The 15,997-nt window shown below is 34.1% G+C and overlaps 1 protein-coding gene across 1 annotated transcript; it reads left to right on the plus strand.

Moving 5' to 3' along the window:
* The first annotated feature begins 7,192 nt into the window (after positions 1-7,192).
* Positions 7,193-12,975, plus strand: LOC121216256 (probable magnesium transporter NIPA1). The gene is made up of 4 exons (XM_041091732.1): positions 7,193-7,237; positions 11,795-11,932; positions 12,386-12,478; positions 12,805-12,975. Exons 1-4 carry the CDS (start codon positions 7,223-7,225, stop codon positions 12,973-12,975), a joined length of 417 nt encoding a protein of 138 aa, XP_040947666.1. The 5' UTR covers positions 7,193-7,222.
* Positions 12,976-15,997: the final 3,022 nt, after the last annotated feature.

Here is a 15,997-nt window from a genome sequence, read left to right on the forward strand (position 1 = left end):
ACATTGGTTAGCTGGTGTTTGATGCCAGCATCTTTGCACAAAGATTGGAACTGAGCTGAAGTGTATTCAGTTCCATTATCTGACCTAATGGTCTTTATCTTGCAGCCTGTTTCTGTTTCCACTGCAGCTTTGAACTTTATAAACACTTCAGCAACCTCAGACTTATGCTTCAAAAAATAAACCCAGCAGTATCTGGTATAGTCATCAATAAGGAGAATAAAGTACTTGTTACCACTTAGTGATTCTGTCCTCATGGGGCCACAAACATCACTGTGCACCAGTTCCAACTTGCTTGAAGCTCTCCAGGTTGTGTTTGTAGGAAATAGAAGCCTGGCTTGCTTTCCCATCTGACAGACTTCACAAACATTTTCACTCTGAACTGTCTTGGTGAAGTTTTCAACCATTTCCTTACTGACCATTTGAGCCATAGATTTGAAGTTGGCATGACCAAGTCTTTGATGCCAAAGATTGGTGTCTTCAGTTGAAGCAATATGAGCTGAGTGTGAGTCACCTGACCAGTTGACTTCAAAGCATTTGTCACTTATGGTGACTGTCATGAGGCTTGATCCATTTGGATCGGTGATTTAGCACTCCTGGCCCTTGAACACAACTGAGTACCCCTTTCCTAGCAGTTGAGAAATGCTAAGTAGGTTCCTGTCAATCTCAGGTACCAACAGCACATTTTTGATGATTTTGTCACCTGTGGCAGTGCATATTTGCACATCTCCCTTGCCTTCAGCATTGATGAACTGACCATTTCCAATTTTCACCTTGGTTTTGCAACTTTTGTCCAAGGTTTTGAAAATTGATGCATCTGGTGACATGTGGTTGGTGCAACCACTGTCCAGCAACCAGCCTTTTGTACCTCTCATCTGGCCAGCTGAGCATGAAATAGCAAAGACTTGTTCTTCATGGTCACTACTTTCTTCAGCCACCCGAGCTTCTTCATTCTTGTGTTGAGGTTGGTTTTGGCCAAGTCTGCCTTTTTCTTTGCAATTACTTTCTTCTTGCAGTGTTGACACATAGCATCTGGCCTGAACCAGCATCTGGCCTCTGGATGACCAGGTCTTTTACAAAATCTGCAGAGTCGATCTCCTCCTCTTGCAGCATCAGGCTTAGGCTTGTTTTTCCAGTTCTTCTTGCCCTTATAGACAGTGGTGCTTGAGGTTGCTTTGGCTTTGGCTTGAAAAGCTCCCTCCTGGTGCTCCTCCATTCTACTGGCTCTCCTTTGTTCCTGAGCATAGAGGGCATTAATGAGCTCAGTTAGGGAGATTGTTGCCAGGTCTCTCGAATCCTCCAAGGATGAGATCTTTGCCTTATATCTTTCAGGTAATGTTGAGAGCACCTTCTCCACGATCCTTGCCTCACTAAACTATTCTCCTAGCAATCATATGCTGTTGGCCACAACCATTATCCTGTCTGAGTACTGCTTCACTGTCTCTTCTTCCATCATCTTGAGATTTTCAAAATCTCTTCTCAAGTTTAATAGCTGCTGCTGCCTAGTTCTTTCAGTGCCTTGGAACTCCTCCTTGAGCTTGTCCCAGGCCTGCTTGGGAGTCTCACAAGCTATGATTCTGGTGAAAATAACATCAGAAACACAGTTCTGAATGCATGACATGGCCTTGTGCCTTTTAGTCCTCTCATCTACATGCTGACGAATCTGAGCCACAGTGGGGTTGGCCCTCAGTGGAGCTGGCTCGATGTCTGTGTTAACAACTTCCCACAGATCAAAAGCCTGTAGGTAAGTCCTCATCTTGACAACCCATATGTGGAACCCCTCACCATTAAAAACTGGTGGTGCTGCAGGAGAAAAACCTGATGAAGCCATTTAATTTTCAACAACAGGTCCTCTAAGATGAAAGCTCTTGATACCAATTGTTGGAGTTTGAGTGTACTTTAACCGGGTAAAGTATGAGTTGCAAACAGAATACCAGCAGCAACGTATTATACCCGGGTAAAAAATGAAGGAAAAATGCTTGAAGTCCAAGCTTTAAGAGCAGAAATTGGAAGGAAAACAAGAACAGAACTAAAGCAAAGAAAGAATGAGTATATGATTAAATGAAATCTGATAATTTTCATTCATAAGAAACGTTGGCTTAAAGCCATTACATATACCAGTCATTGGCTGGTCAAAAAATCAACAAATTCATCACCTAAACACTACCTAACTCCACTAGTTACATAGAGACTAGTTGATTTTGCTTGCAAACATAAACAAAGCTGGTGATCAGCTCTATCACCATCAAATTACATCAAACATAAACTAAACTAAGTTCAAAATGAACTAGATTACAAAAGCATAGTTAAACGGTAACAAAATGTAATTGAGACAGAAAAGAAGCATCAACCCCTTCAGTTGCATGTATTTTACCCGGGTAACTTGTGTGTATGAATTCTTGCACATACTTTACCCGGATAACATAAGTGCATTAATTTTCACGTGCGCTTGAATCTGCATGGGCTGCATGGGAACTAACTTCAACAGTTTGAAGGCAATGATGCATTTAACAAATGACGATAAAGCTAAGCTGGTTTACATTGGGGAGACTATTATCAAGACTCTGTGACAATTGTTAACAAAGGGATTGAAATGTTCTACCAAAAGGTCTTGACAATTCTTACTTGTCTTGACCTTTCCAACAATAGTTTCCATGGGAGAATACCAGAAGAGATACAAATGCTGAGGTCGCTCAGAGTGATGAAATTATCCAATAATGGCTTCTCTGGTGAAATCTCATTAGCACTTCAAAATCTAAAGACCTTGAATCTTTGGATCTCTCAATAAACAAGCTGTCAGGGAAGATTCCTCTACAACTTATAAGTCTAACTTTCTTGGCAGCATTGAACTTGTCATACAACCAACTTGAATGAAGCATACCACAAAGCAACCAATTCATTACATTTACAAATGATTCCTACCGTGGGAACCCAAAATTGTGTGGGCTGCCTCTGTCAAGGAAATACAATGAAGTTGATCTTCGAATGCCACCACCTCCAGGGGAAGATGAAGATTCATGGTTATATGCTATGTCTACTTGGAAAATTGCGTTGATAGGTTATGCTAATGGATTGGTTGTTGGGCTATTTATTGGATATACAGTGCTGAATGAGTTGGGAAACAAATGGGTTGAGAAGTTCAGAAAGTGTGGGAAAAGAAATAGAAGAAGATGTAGGTGACTCCATCAGAATTCTTGTTTCAAAATTAGCTTGTAAGCATTAGTCTTTCTAATTTGAAAAGATAGTTGTTGAAAAATAATTTTTCTATCATATCGTACTTGTAGCATTGAAATTCATTTTCCAGATTCTATTGTAATTTTATGTATCATTTTGCAATGCAGGACATGGAATGTCTAGTCAGGAGGAATGTCGAGTCAGGAGGTACGTTATCTTGGAAGAAAATGGCAATTAGTTTCTTATGGCTGCAAGTATTTTTCAATCACGTGTTAGGCTTTAGGTTCGGGTGTAAAGGGTGGACCTGTTGGTCCGGGTTTTAGTGCAGCCTGACACTTGTTTTTATATTAGTCTATTTATCCTTTCAATGATAGTCTTATTACGTTACAAATTACCATTCAATTAAACTTTGTATGTAATAATATGATAATAATAATTAAAATATAATGAAAGAAATTATGTGTTACAATCTAGTATGTTTTCCAATGTTAGCCAAAGGCCAACACTATCTCACACTATTATTACAATGTACACATACTTTTTTATGGAAATTTATCCAATGAAATAGAGCACTAAACTAGTTTCCCAAATGCAGGGAAGAATTGGTTTGCCACAATACTATGAAAATGATTAAGAAAAAAATACTAATAACAAAAAAAAAATGGTAATGGAATCACAGTAATTGAAATGATGAAGAAGGGTGTTTACCTGGATTATCAGCGACGAATCTGATGGTTGCCCATCCATTCAAAGGCACTCCAACAGTGTTCCTCACAGGTGGATCAACAAGGTTGAATTTAGAAGTATCCTTTTTAGGATCGAAGTTCCCGAAACCTTGTGCAATGATATAGAAATCGTATAGAAGCTGAATTGGATGATTCTCAGATGTCACTATGCTTGTGTCGTGGAGCACAATTTTGTACCCAAAAAATGTTGGTATGGGTTAGAGGTGACTGAGATGTTGATGCTGATGTGGTTGGTGGTGGCAATGATGAAGGTGAGTGATGGAGGATGCCTCCACAAAATGGTGGAAAAAGAAAAATGGTGGAAAAAAAGCCCCCGGTTAGAAGCTTTGCTAGAATTAAAATTGAATTAAATTGAATTTACCACAAAATGTTGATTTGTATCCCGATGAAATTTGGTGTCTACTTAAAAATAGATTAAAATACAATGAAATAAATGATGCCTTACAATTTGGTGTGCTTTGTAGTGTTAGTAAATAATCCAAAACACTAGAAAATTGGAACTAACTTTAGATTTAAAAAAGAAAAAAAAATCCATATTTTAGATTTAAAAAATTATATGTTGTTTAATCTCATGGTGGTGGAATTTGTTTGATAAACTTTGAAAAATGAAACTTTTGAAATTGGAGTTAAAATTTTAAAATAGGGATAAATCTCGTTAATCTCATTTGTCTTTGATAATTTCAAATAGGGATAAATTTCAAAATTATATATAAACTTTGATTTAATGTGAAATTGTATATATAAACTTTAGTTTGGTGTAATTATACACGTGGAACGATAATTGTGGTTCAAATGATACTTTAAACTTTAATTTTGATTTAATCATACACATTTAATGAAATAAATATATCAATTTATTTTTATATTGGATAAATATAATTATTTATGTATACAATATATAAACATAAAATAATATTATATCAATAATTGTGTTAATAAATTATAAAAACTGGATCAAATCAAAATTTTATGTATAACATTATACAAAATCAGAATTCATATATACAATTACACATTAAACAATAATTTATATATAATTTTAAGATTTATCCCTTTAAATTAAATTTAAGGAAGTCACAATTTAAATATGTTGAAAAGAAATTGTTAAGAAGAGAAGAATTGTATCATCAAAATTTCCGCTACTCATGTCCATCAATCCATCTCAACTACCTAAGAAATTTGCTAAACATTGTTTTAATGCTGTAGTGAAGGGGCAAAAAGATTTAGACATTATTTGCATGGAATGCCAAAGGTTAAGACTAGGTCTAGTAATATTAAAAATATCTCATAGTATCATTCTTTTTAGTCAGTCCAAAATTAAAAATATTAAATTTTTTGTGTTTCACTTGGTTTGATAAACTTTGAAAAAAATGAAATTGGAATTGAATTTTTCAAAAAATTGAAAAATTGTTAAATAGTATAATTTTAATTAAATTTAAAAGAATTTAAGTATAAAAATTTAAATATGTTTATTTCAAAGAAATTGTTAAGAAGAAAACAATTTTATACATTCTATTATCAAAATTTCCACAACTTATGCCCATCAGTCCATCTCAGCTACCTAAGAAACTTGATAGACATTGTTTTCATGTAAAAAGATTTAGACATTTGCATGCAATGCCAATTAGGCTAAGACTAAGTCTAATAATATCTCATACTCTGTCATTTTCTTAGTCAATCCAAAATTAAAATTATTAAAAATTTTAATTAAAACATTAATGATAGTTTGAAGACTTAATTGGAAAAGTTTAAAGTTTAGATATTAATTTATATTTGATTCATAGTTTGGGGCAAATGGACTGGAACATTGGAATATTATTCAGATGGAGCAAAATGGAATTGGAATTCTTTTGAAAAAAAAATGGAATTGGATCTAAAATTTTTAAAAAAGTTGTTAATAGTATAACACATCTTGTCTAATCCTTCAATGAATAGTCTCCATTTCATTAATGCTTTATTTTTGTGTTTATAATGACTTGACTTAAACAAAGTGGTAAACCATTGTTTTCATATAGCAAGGATCTGACAAAAAGACTTACACACATTGCATGCAATGCCAAATATTAAATTTAGAATTGAGCCCATAATTTGAGGTGTTTGATTTAATTAAACCAATTGGTAGTGTCGAAACTATTTTTTTTTTAAAAAACGGAGTCGACTTAGATTTAGAAAATGAAAACGAACAGAAGAGTTGCCACCAATCTGTTTTATGAGGTGTGATCGGGTCACCTCGTGTAGCGACGTGAAAATTTAGCTTAGCTTGGTCGCTAATTGTGGCGATTTATTGAAAAAAGTTTGAAATTTGACGTTTGATTTTTGAAATAAACAGGGAGTCGCCACCGATCCTTTTTCCTAGGTGTGATCGGACACCTATTAGATCTCTTATTAAAACAAATAAAAGGCTGAGTTTAGGTCTACGTTAAAATCCAGAGAAAAATTAGGGTTCGGGAGTCGGTTACGCGCGAGGAAGGTATTAGCACCCTCGCGACGCCCAAAATTGGTATCTTATAAACAAGTGTTGTCTTAATTTTCAAAATTGCAAGTTCAAAGTAACATTGAATCGTGATCCGATCAAAACACGAGAAATTTCAAGTTTCGTTTTCTTTTGAGAAGGATATACCGTTTTAACACGAGTCGATTGATATTCACCCAACATATCGATGAAATCGATGACATAGTGTTAATATTTTTTCTCTTTCACACGCTTCCGTGCAACAATTTTCGACCAAAGGTCCATCGATTCAGCTGAATTTTATATATGTTGGCCTTGCTATTGCGGGTAAAAAGGTAGTTAACGGTGAAAGCATATGCAAAGCCTGTTATAGTCCATGGAGCACTGATTGTGGGCAGCAATGCAAAATTATTGACATTATCCTAAACTTTTATAAAATCAAAACTTAGCAGTGAAATTCAATACAAAACTTCAAATTTCAAAACTTAGCAGCCTCTGATCCTCTTATGGCCCGGTGTCGTTGGATTCATGTTGTCTGGGAAATTTTGAGACGGTGTAACAGAAACCGATCTGGTTTTGGCTCTAACACCAATGTTGAGGAAACATGGTCATCGTGTTGTTGGCGAATTTATTGAGTTTTATGGTTAGGTGTATGGTCAGAAATCTTGACAATCGAATGCTTTACAATCAATAATATTGGTTTTAATGTGCATATAGGAGAAGGTGTGACTAAATTATCATTGGCTAATCGAACACAATTGCAGATATGGCTACTGAATATGGTGCAGCCATGTGTTTCTTCCTTATGGATCATATAACCCATTTGGTAGTTTATATCGGAATCTGCTCTCTCATGGGATCTCTTACAGTTTGTTGATTACTTTTAAGGCTTCTTCCTCTTTCTCTTTCTCTTCTTCTTTTATTTTAATTTTAATTTATATTATATTTATTATTCAATTTTTTGAAGCTTTTCATGTGACACACTTCAGGATTGTTGTTCCAATAGGGTCGGAAGCGTGTAAATTATTGTACTAAAAAATCACACAAAGTTCAATTCCCAGGGAAGAGAGGTGGATCACATGGATCTCTTAAATACCAAGTCTTTCCTTAGTCAGAATATCCCTTCTATAGTAATTTAATAGCACAATTAAATACTACTATTATACCCTCCAATATTGAAAGAAAAAAAAGGACAAGAAAGAACACAAGAGTTTTAACGAGGTTCGGTAAATTATACCTACGTCCTCAGGCACTCACACCAGATGATAACTTTAATATCTCCAAAATATTACAAACAAATAGAATTCTTTAAGAATTCTCAAATGGGAGAAGAGAGAAAACTAAGAGAGAAAGATTGGTTGGGATGAATTGAAATGAGAAATGAGAAGGCCTATTTATAGTTGAGGTTCAAGGACCAAACAATAAATAGCCCTTATCTCAATGACAAAAAAAAAATTATCCCATGCCACTTTTTCAAAGTCAACTTTAGGGTGCTAAACTTGCACCACTTGGATTGTTTGCCATTAAAATTGTCTGCCATTAATCATTAATGTTAACAATCTCCACCTTGAAGATTTGATTAGGATAATCACATCTTCACACACTTCCTTCAACTCCCCAAATTCGATAAAGCTATCTTCTGTAGTGCCTCTAAATGTGCTATCGAGCGCCATACACCTGAAGGTGCTCAAATTCTCAGGATGTTAATCAAGTTCAAACAATGATTAAACTTGATTGTTGTTACCACATTGGTCATCATATCTGCGGGATTATCTGCTGTCGGAATCTTCTAAAGTAGGATTTTTCCTTTTTCAAAGACTTCCTACACAAAGTGATATCTTACGCCGATATGCTTGGTTCTTGAATGATAGAATTGATTTTTCGCTAAATGAATAGCGCTCTGACTGTCACAATATAGACTAATGTGACTTTGAACAACTCTCAAGTCTTTCAACAATCCATTAAGCCAAATAGCCTCCTTAACAGCTTCTGTAACTGCCATATATTCTGCCTCTGTAGTAGACACAGCTACTGTAGCCTGTAAGGTAGACTTCCAACTCACTGGGGCTTTAGCAAGAGTAAACAGATACCCCGTAGTTGAACGACGTTTATCTAAATCCCCAGCAAAGTCGGAATCAACATATCCAACTACAAATTGACCAAGTGTTTCATCCTTCTCAAAAACTAAACCAATGTCTACGGTTTTTCAAAGATACCGTAGAATCCATTTCACAGCTTGCCAATATCCTTTTCCAGGATCATGCATATACCTGCTCACAACTCCAACAGCTTGTGAAATGTCAGGCCGCGTACACACCATCGCATACATCAAACTCCCAACTACATTAGCATATGGGACTTTTGCCATATATTCTCTTTCTTCTTCAGTTTTCGGAGATAATTGAGCACTAAGTTTCAAATGAGAAGCAAGTGGGGTACTTACATGTTTTATGTTTTCATTTACACCAAAACATTGTAATACATTTTTCAGATATTGCTTCTGATTCAAACAAAGCTTGCCTCTCTGTCTATCTCTACTTATTCCATGCCGAGAATCTTCTTGGCCTCACCTAGATCTTTCATCTTGAACTCTTGATTCAACTGAGCCTTCAGCTTGTCTATCTCCTTTTGGCTCTTCGAAGCGATTAACATGTCATCAACATATAAGAGTAGATAAATGAAAGATTCGTCATGCAACTTCTACAAATACACACAATTGTCATATTTGCTTCTTGTGTACTTCTGCCTTCTCATAAAGCTATCAAATCGCTTGTATCACTACCTCGGGGATTGCTTCAATCTATATAGCGATTTGTTCAGCTTACAAACCCAATTTCTACCACCAACATCTGTGTATCCTTCAGGCTGAGTCATATAGATCTCCTCTTCTAACTCACCATGCAAGAAAGTCGTCTTAACATCAAGTTGAGCTAGCTCCAAATTCAACTGTGCTACCAAGGCCAACAAAATTCTAATGGAGGAATGCTTCACAACAGGGGAAAATACATCATTGTAGTCAATTCCCTCCTTCTGAGCGTAGCCTTTAGCTACCAATCTTGCCTTGTAGCTAACATTTTTCTTGCTAGGAGATCCATCTTTCTTTGCGAATACCCACTTGCATCCAATTGCCCTTTTACCTTTCGGTAACTGCGCCAACTCCCAAGTATTGTTCTTCCGGAGAGACTGCATTTCTTCATCCATGGCGCTTTTCCATTTGTCACTTTCTAAGCTTTGCATTGCTTCTTGATAAGTGACAGGAATATCATCATCAACAATGGGAAGGGCGTAGGCTACCATATCAGTTAATCGAGCAGGTCTACGAATTTCTCTCCGTGGCCTTGCAACTGCAACTGGTTCTGGTGTACTTAATGGTTCTTGGGTTAGAACCTCTTCAACCTCTAATTCCTCCATTGTGGCTGGAGAATTAGACTTATTAACTGGGCAAATCCTCATCTGCTCAAACTCCACCTGTTTTGGAGTACACTCCACCTGCTGTGGAGTATCGCTCGTCTGAATATCTTTATCTGCTACTTTTTTCAATGTGGCAGATTCATCAAATGTAACATCTCTGCTACAGATTATTTTCTTTGTGTCTAAGCACCAAAGACGAAATCCCTTCACTCCAGAAGTGATTCCCATAAATAGAGCTTTTTTTGCCCTCGGATCTAACTTTGACTCCTTCACATGGTAATATGCAGTGGATCCAAACACATATAAGGAATCATAATCTGTAGCCAGTTTTCCAGACTATACCTCCAAAGGAGTTTTTCTTTCTAATGCAGATGATGGCAAATGATTAACAAGATGGCCAGCGTATGTCACAGCCTCAGCCCAAAATTGCTTGCCCAGCCCAGCATTGGACAACATACATCGAACTTTCTCCAGCAATGTTCGATTCATACGCTCTGCCATTCCATTCTGCTGTGGTGTATCCCTAACTGTGAAGTGTCAAACAATACCATACCCTTGGCACACATCGAAGAACGGATCACTTTTATATTCCCCTCCATTGTCCGTCCTAAGCAGCTTGATTTTCTTGCCAGTCTGGTTTTCGATCATAGTTTTCCATTTAAGAAAAACTCCAAGCATTTCATCCTTAGTTCTCATGGTATACACCCAAACTCTTCTGGAAAAGTCATCAACAAAAGTAACAAAATAGTGTTTTCCTCCCAACGAAGGTGTTTTGGAAGGCCCCCACACATCTGAGTGAACATATTCCAAAATACCTTTTGTATTATGGATAGCAGTGCTGAATTTCACCCTCTTTTGCTTTCCCAGAACACAATGCTCGCAAAATTTTAATTTGCAAGCCTTTGCACCTTTCAACAATCCTTGCTTTGCCAGAATTTGCAAGGATTTTTCATTGGCATGTCCCAACTTCATATGCCACATGCCAACCGATTGATCGCCTTCCAATCTTTCTCCTGTACATCATCTGGTTTCTCTTTATCGATGGCAATGTCTAGGCCCTGCTGAAAAAGGGTATCTAGAACCTCACTTTGCCACATACCAAAATGGCCCGTGCCATCAAAGATCTCCACGGCCAATCTTGCATTTGCAATTGTCGGTCTTGTCCACATGGACGATGTTGAAGCTCCTAAACCGTCCATCTTCTCCATAATCTTTCAATATACCTAAGGAAATCTTTTCTGATGTGGAAGATCAGTTTAAACTGCAACCACAGAGCATACTACAATTAACCTTCAGCTCTTGATACCACTTGTTGTTCCAATAGGGTCGGAAGCATGTAAATTATTGTACTAAAAAATCACACAAAGTTCAATTCCAGGGAAGAGAGGTGGATCACATGGATCTCTTAAATACCAAGTCTTTCCTTAGTCAGAATATCCCTTCTATAGTAATTTAATAGCACAATTAAATACTACTATTATACCCTCCAATATTGAAAGAAAAAAAAAGGACAAGAAAGAACATAAGAGTTTTAACGAGGTTCGGTAAATTATACCTACGTCCTCGGGCACTAACACCAGATGATAACTTTAATATCTCCAAAATATTACAAACAAATAGAATTTCTTAAGAATTCTCAAATGGGAGATGAGAGAAAACTAAGAGAGAAAGATTGGTTGGGATAAAGTGAAATGAGAAATGAGAAGGCCTATTTATAGTTGAGGTTCAATGACCAAACAATAAATAGCCCTTATCTCAATGACCAAAAAAAAAATTATCCCATGCCACTTTTTCAAAGTTAACTTTAGGGTGCTAAACTTGCACCACTTGAATTGTTTGCCATTAATCATTAATGTTAACAAGGATATCATTATGAGGGCATGAATCTTCAAAGATTCTTTAGATGCATGAAAAATTTAGAAAAAAAAATGAATATATCTGTATCGAATACATATACATATTCAACTTGCATTCTAATACATTTGTTTTAACAGCCAACTTTTCGTTCTCATAGGTAATGGGTGTTAAAGCAGTAGGAATCGCGCTGAAGCTGTCGTTTGGAGGAATGAATCAGTTTAAATACTTCGAAACATGGATTTTCACAATAATTGTGATCTTTTGCTGTCTTCTGCAAATAAATTACTTGAACAAGGTGAGTGATGAGACTTAGATTTCATTACCCTTTGTCAATGAGCATAATTATACATTGGTTTAGTTTGTGTCACTCGAATTTTGTTTGAATGTTGAATACAGGCATATTAGACATGGAGGTTTTTATTTTTAACTGTTTTCGATATATTTAAAGGATTTTATTCCCATACACGAGTCTATATATATATATGTGTGACATGCGTATTTTAATGAAACTGAAAGTTGAAATAGATAAATTAAGTGCTTTACAAGTTTTGGCACTACTAGTAATTTGGACATCAACATTGTAAGTTACTCATAATTAAGTTGCTTATAGGATACAAAAGCATAAATGTGTGTTTTTTTTTTAAATAATTTCTTTCAAGCTTATATTCTTAATTTAATGTGATGATTGACTCTAAATGTATGTTATTGTTGTTATTCTTCATGGTACTAAAAGCTTAAAATTTTGCAGGCTTTAGACACCTGTAATACTGCTGTTGTATGTCCTGTTTACTATGTCATGTTCACAACATTCACCATTATTGCCAGCATTATCATGTTTAAGGTAAGGGTTTATTTTTTATTTTTTTTATACATCCTTAATCCACTTATATGGGTAGGGATTGTGAGTAAATTGAGCTTTTAACCAACAAAAAAAAAAATATATATATATATATTACTTTTGAGTTTGACTAACCTTCTTATGGAGATGTGTTTGACTATTTTCATGAACATCACAAACACATTTATTTAGTTTATATGAATAAACGTGAACATAAATAGACTAAAAAATAAATTAACGGATCAAAGTTGATTCCTATACAATCCTACTTACAAAAATCTTGTGTTTTTGTATATAATAATGTATTTTTCTTTTTTGTTTTCTTAAAGGATTGGAATTCACAAGGTGGGACAGAGATTACAACAGAATTATGTGGATTTATTACAATTTTAGCAGGCACATTCCTCCTTCACAAAACCAAAGATATGGGAAAAAGTTCCAGTGGTCGACTCCCTGTTTATACATCTCTTGAACCAAATACAGTTTCCGAATCTAGATAGTTAGCCCTACAGGTTTGGAACTCGCATTTGGATTCTAATCCTTAGCTTTCTTGCATTTAGTATAGTACAAGAAAGATAAAAAAGAAAAGAAGAAGAAGAAGAAGAAGAGAGAGAGAGAGAGACAAACAAAAGTAGAATTAGGAGTTTTTTTTTAATTTGAGGTTTATGGACATTGTCTATGTGAAAAGTTGCAACTAAAATGTTTATGAAATAGGTTTTTTAGTTTCCTTCTGCTTTTTTATTTATAATTTTTTTCATAATATGTTTGAGTTTGATATTTAATTATTAGAACTAAAAACCCAATTCTCTACTAATAAATCAAACAATTGTTAGTTTTTGGTGTTATTTTTGAGGTCTTATGTATTTGACTTATGTTTATAGTGGTGACTGGTCAAAATTATAGGGTATATAAAAAACATTATCATTTATAACTATACATATATGATATGTATGTATGTATGTATGTATGTATGTAATGTATAGTCAGCTGAAGAATTTGTTTTGAGTTTATAGTGAGTTCAAAGTTTTTTATTTTATTATATTTTACAAATCCTTATAACCTAAATTTACATTTCAATTAGAATTTGAATCTAATAATGTATTATAAAAAATAATTACAAATACAATGATAGAAATTAAATATATTAAAAATTTCAAAATTCTACATATTGTGTCCATCAATCTAGCTAAGACTTGACTTGTACACAATAGTTGAACTTTATTTTTATGCAGTATTAATTACTTGGACATTTGCATTCAATGCCAAAGACTTAATACTTAATATTTTGTACACTATCATTTTTTTCCAAAATTAAATATATTAAAAATTTCAATTTAAATCATTATCATTTAAAATTCGATGTATAATTTTGCAATATAAGGTGATTTAAATCTTTGATAAATTATAGCATATTTATAAATTCAATATTCATTAACAAATTGATTTTATATTATAAGTTAAATTATTTTAAATAATTTTGAAATTTTTGTTGAGAGAGATCAATTTATTAATTTTTAAAATTGAAAGGGACTAAAAGAGTATGTACATCAATTTGATGTTTGAATTATTCGAGTTATTTAGATTATAATATTCAACTCGGAACTCCAATTGTAAATATTTTTAATAATATAAAACATAAAAAATATTAAAATTAAATAATAATATAGAAATGAAAATATTTCTCCAAATTTCTCACCCATATACACTCTAAGAAATCAAAACTGGAAGTGAAAATTTCTATATCTTCTATTATCAAAATTTCCACTCATTGTGTCCATCAATCTCTAATGTGACTTGACTCGTACACAATGGTTGGACGTTGTTTTTGTGCAATAAAAACTTAGATATTTGCATGCAATGCCAAAAACTTAAAGACTTAAAAGTCCTATAATATTTTAAACTATCATTTTTTCTGGTCCAAAATTAAATGTATTAAACATTCCAATTTAAAACTTACGAATTTAATTAGAACATCGTGAAGTTCAGGGATCAATTTAAAATTCGATGTATAGTTTTGAGATATAAGGTGAATTAATCCTTTGATAAATCATAACATATTTACAAGTTCGATACTCATTAACAAAGTGATTTTATATTATAAGTTAAATTTTATTTTTTTGTACCATAACAAAATTTACTTAAAAAAATTAAATTGTAATATTTTTATTTAAAAAATTAAATGATGTAGAAATAATTATATAGAACATAAAAATTGATAAAATTTACCTGAGTTTAAAATAATTTAAAGTTCAAATATTTGTAACATCCATATTAAAATTTACTTTATCAATAAGAAAAATGAGATGAATAAAATATTAAAATCTCATTCTTCAAATTTAAAATTAACAAAAAAGAAAAGCGTAAGGCAAATTAAGTGTAAATTTAACTACTTATTTCTAATACTAACAATAAATAATTTATGCTTTATGACTATCTGCTTTAAATAATAATTATTATCCCTTGCTTTAATTTGTTGGAAAAAATTGACCAAAAAGACTTCACTAAAATTGACCAAAAAGACTTGGAAATTGCATGCAATGGCAATCACTCGTAAACGTTGTTCTATGGAAACTACACATTTGTGTATAAATAAGTTGTATGCCAAACACAATCCTCCCTCACACCCACCCAACATGAACACTCTTCATTCGCTTATTTCACTCTCTCTTCTCATGCTTCCTTCCTCTTCTCTTGTCTTTTTTACTTCCTCAAACTCATCTCCCAATGCCATGCCTTGATGACCAGAGATCTACTCTGCTGCTATTGCAACATCATCTTTACTATGCCCCTCAATTTAATTTCTCTTCCAAATTTGAGCTTTGGGATCCCAACACTCATTGTTGCTCCTGGAAAGGGGTCACTTGTGATGCTCTTGGTCATGTCGTTGGCATTGATCTTAGTAACAAAAACCTTTCCGGTAGTTTTCACTCCATTTTCCGTCTACGTCATCTTCAACGCTTGAATTTTGCTAGAAACAACTTTAATACCACTTTGCTTTCTTATGGGTTTCACAAACTCCAAAATCTAACCCATCTCAATCTTTCAAGCTCACGTTTTGTTGGAAATTGGCCATCCATGCTGCTGTTATGTTTTTGTTGAGTGCATACGGCTTGTATGCATGCTGCATGCTGCAGCAACATGTTGACTGTTGTAGCTGCAATTTAGTTTAGTTTGGTTGAAAATGAACTTAGTTATTGATGTTTTGATAGGTTTAGGTGATGATTGAGCTGATAATTCAGCTTATTGATGTGTACAAGTAATGCTTAGCAAGTCCCTAGGCTACTAAGTGGGAGTAGGTAGTATTTGGTAATGTGTTTTGTTTTTCTTATTGAAAAAATTGAGCAAAATGAGCTGAAGCCATAGCTCCCTTGCTGCACATTTGTGAGCAAGTAAAAATACTGCCTTGTTCTGTCTTGTATTTCTTCCTCTGCTCTGCTCTTCCTTCAAAAATCCCCAACAATAGATAAAAGCTTGAACTTTAAGTATTTTTCCTTCATACTTTACCCGGGTATAATACGTTGC

This window comes from Gossypium hirsutum, chromosome A02 (genome assembly GCF_007990345.1).
Source record: "Gossypium hirsutum isolate 1008001.06 chromosome A02, Gossypium_hirsutum_v2.1, whole genome shotgun sequence".
NCBI lineage: Eukaryota > Viridiplantae > Streptophyta > Magnoliopsida > Malvales > Malvaceae > Gossypium > Gossypium hirsutum.

Bases quoted from the DNA above. Each gene is read 5' to 3' on its own strand.
- LOC121216256 (XM_041091732.1), top strand. The intron at 11,933-12,385 runs GTGAGTGATGAG...AAAATTTTGCAG, and splicing joins AAATAAATTACTTGAACAAG to GCTTTAGACACCTGTAATAC. The intron at 12,479-12,804 runs GTAAGGGTTTAT...GTTTTCTTAAAG, and splicing joins CCAGCATTATCATGTTTAAG to GATTGGAATTCACAAGGTGG.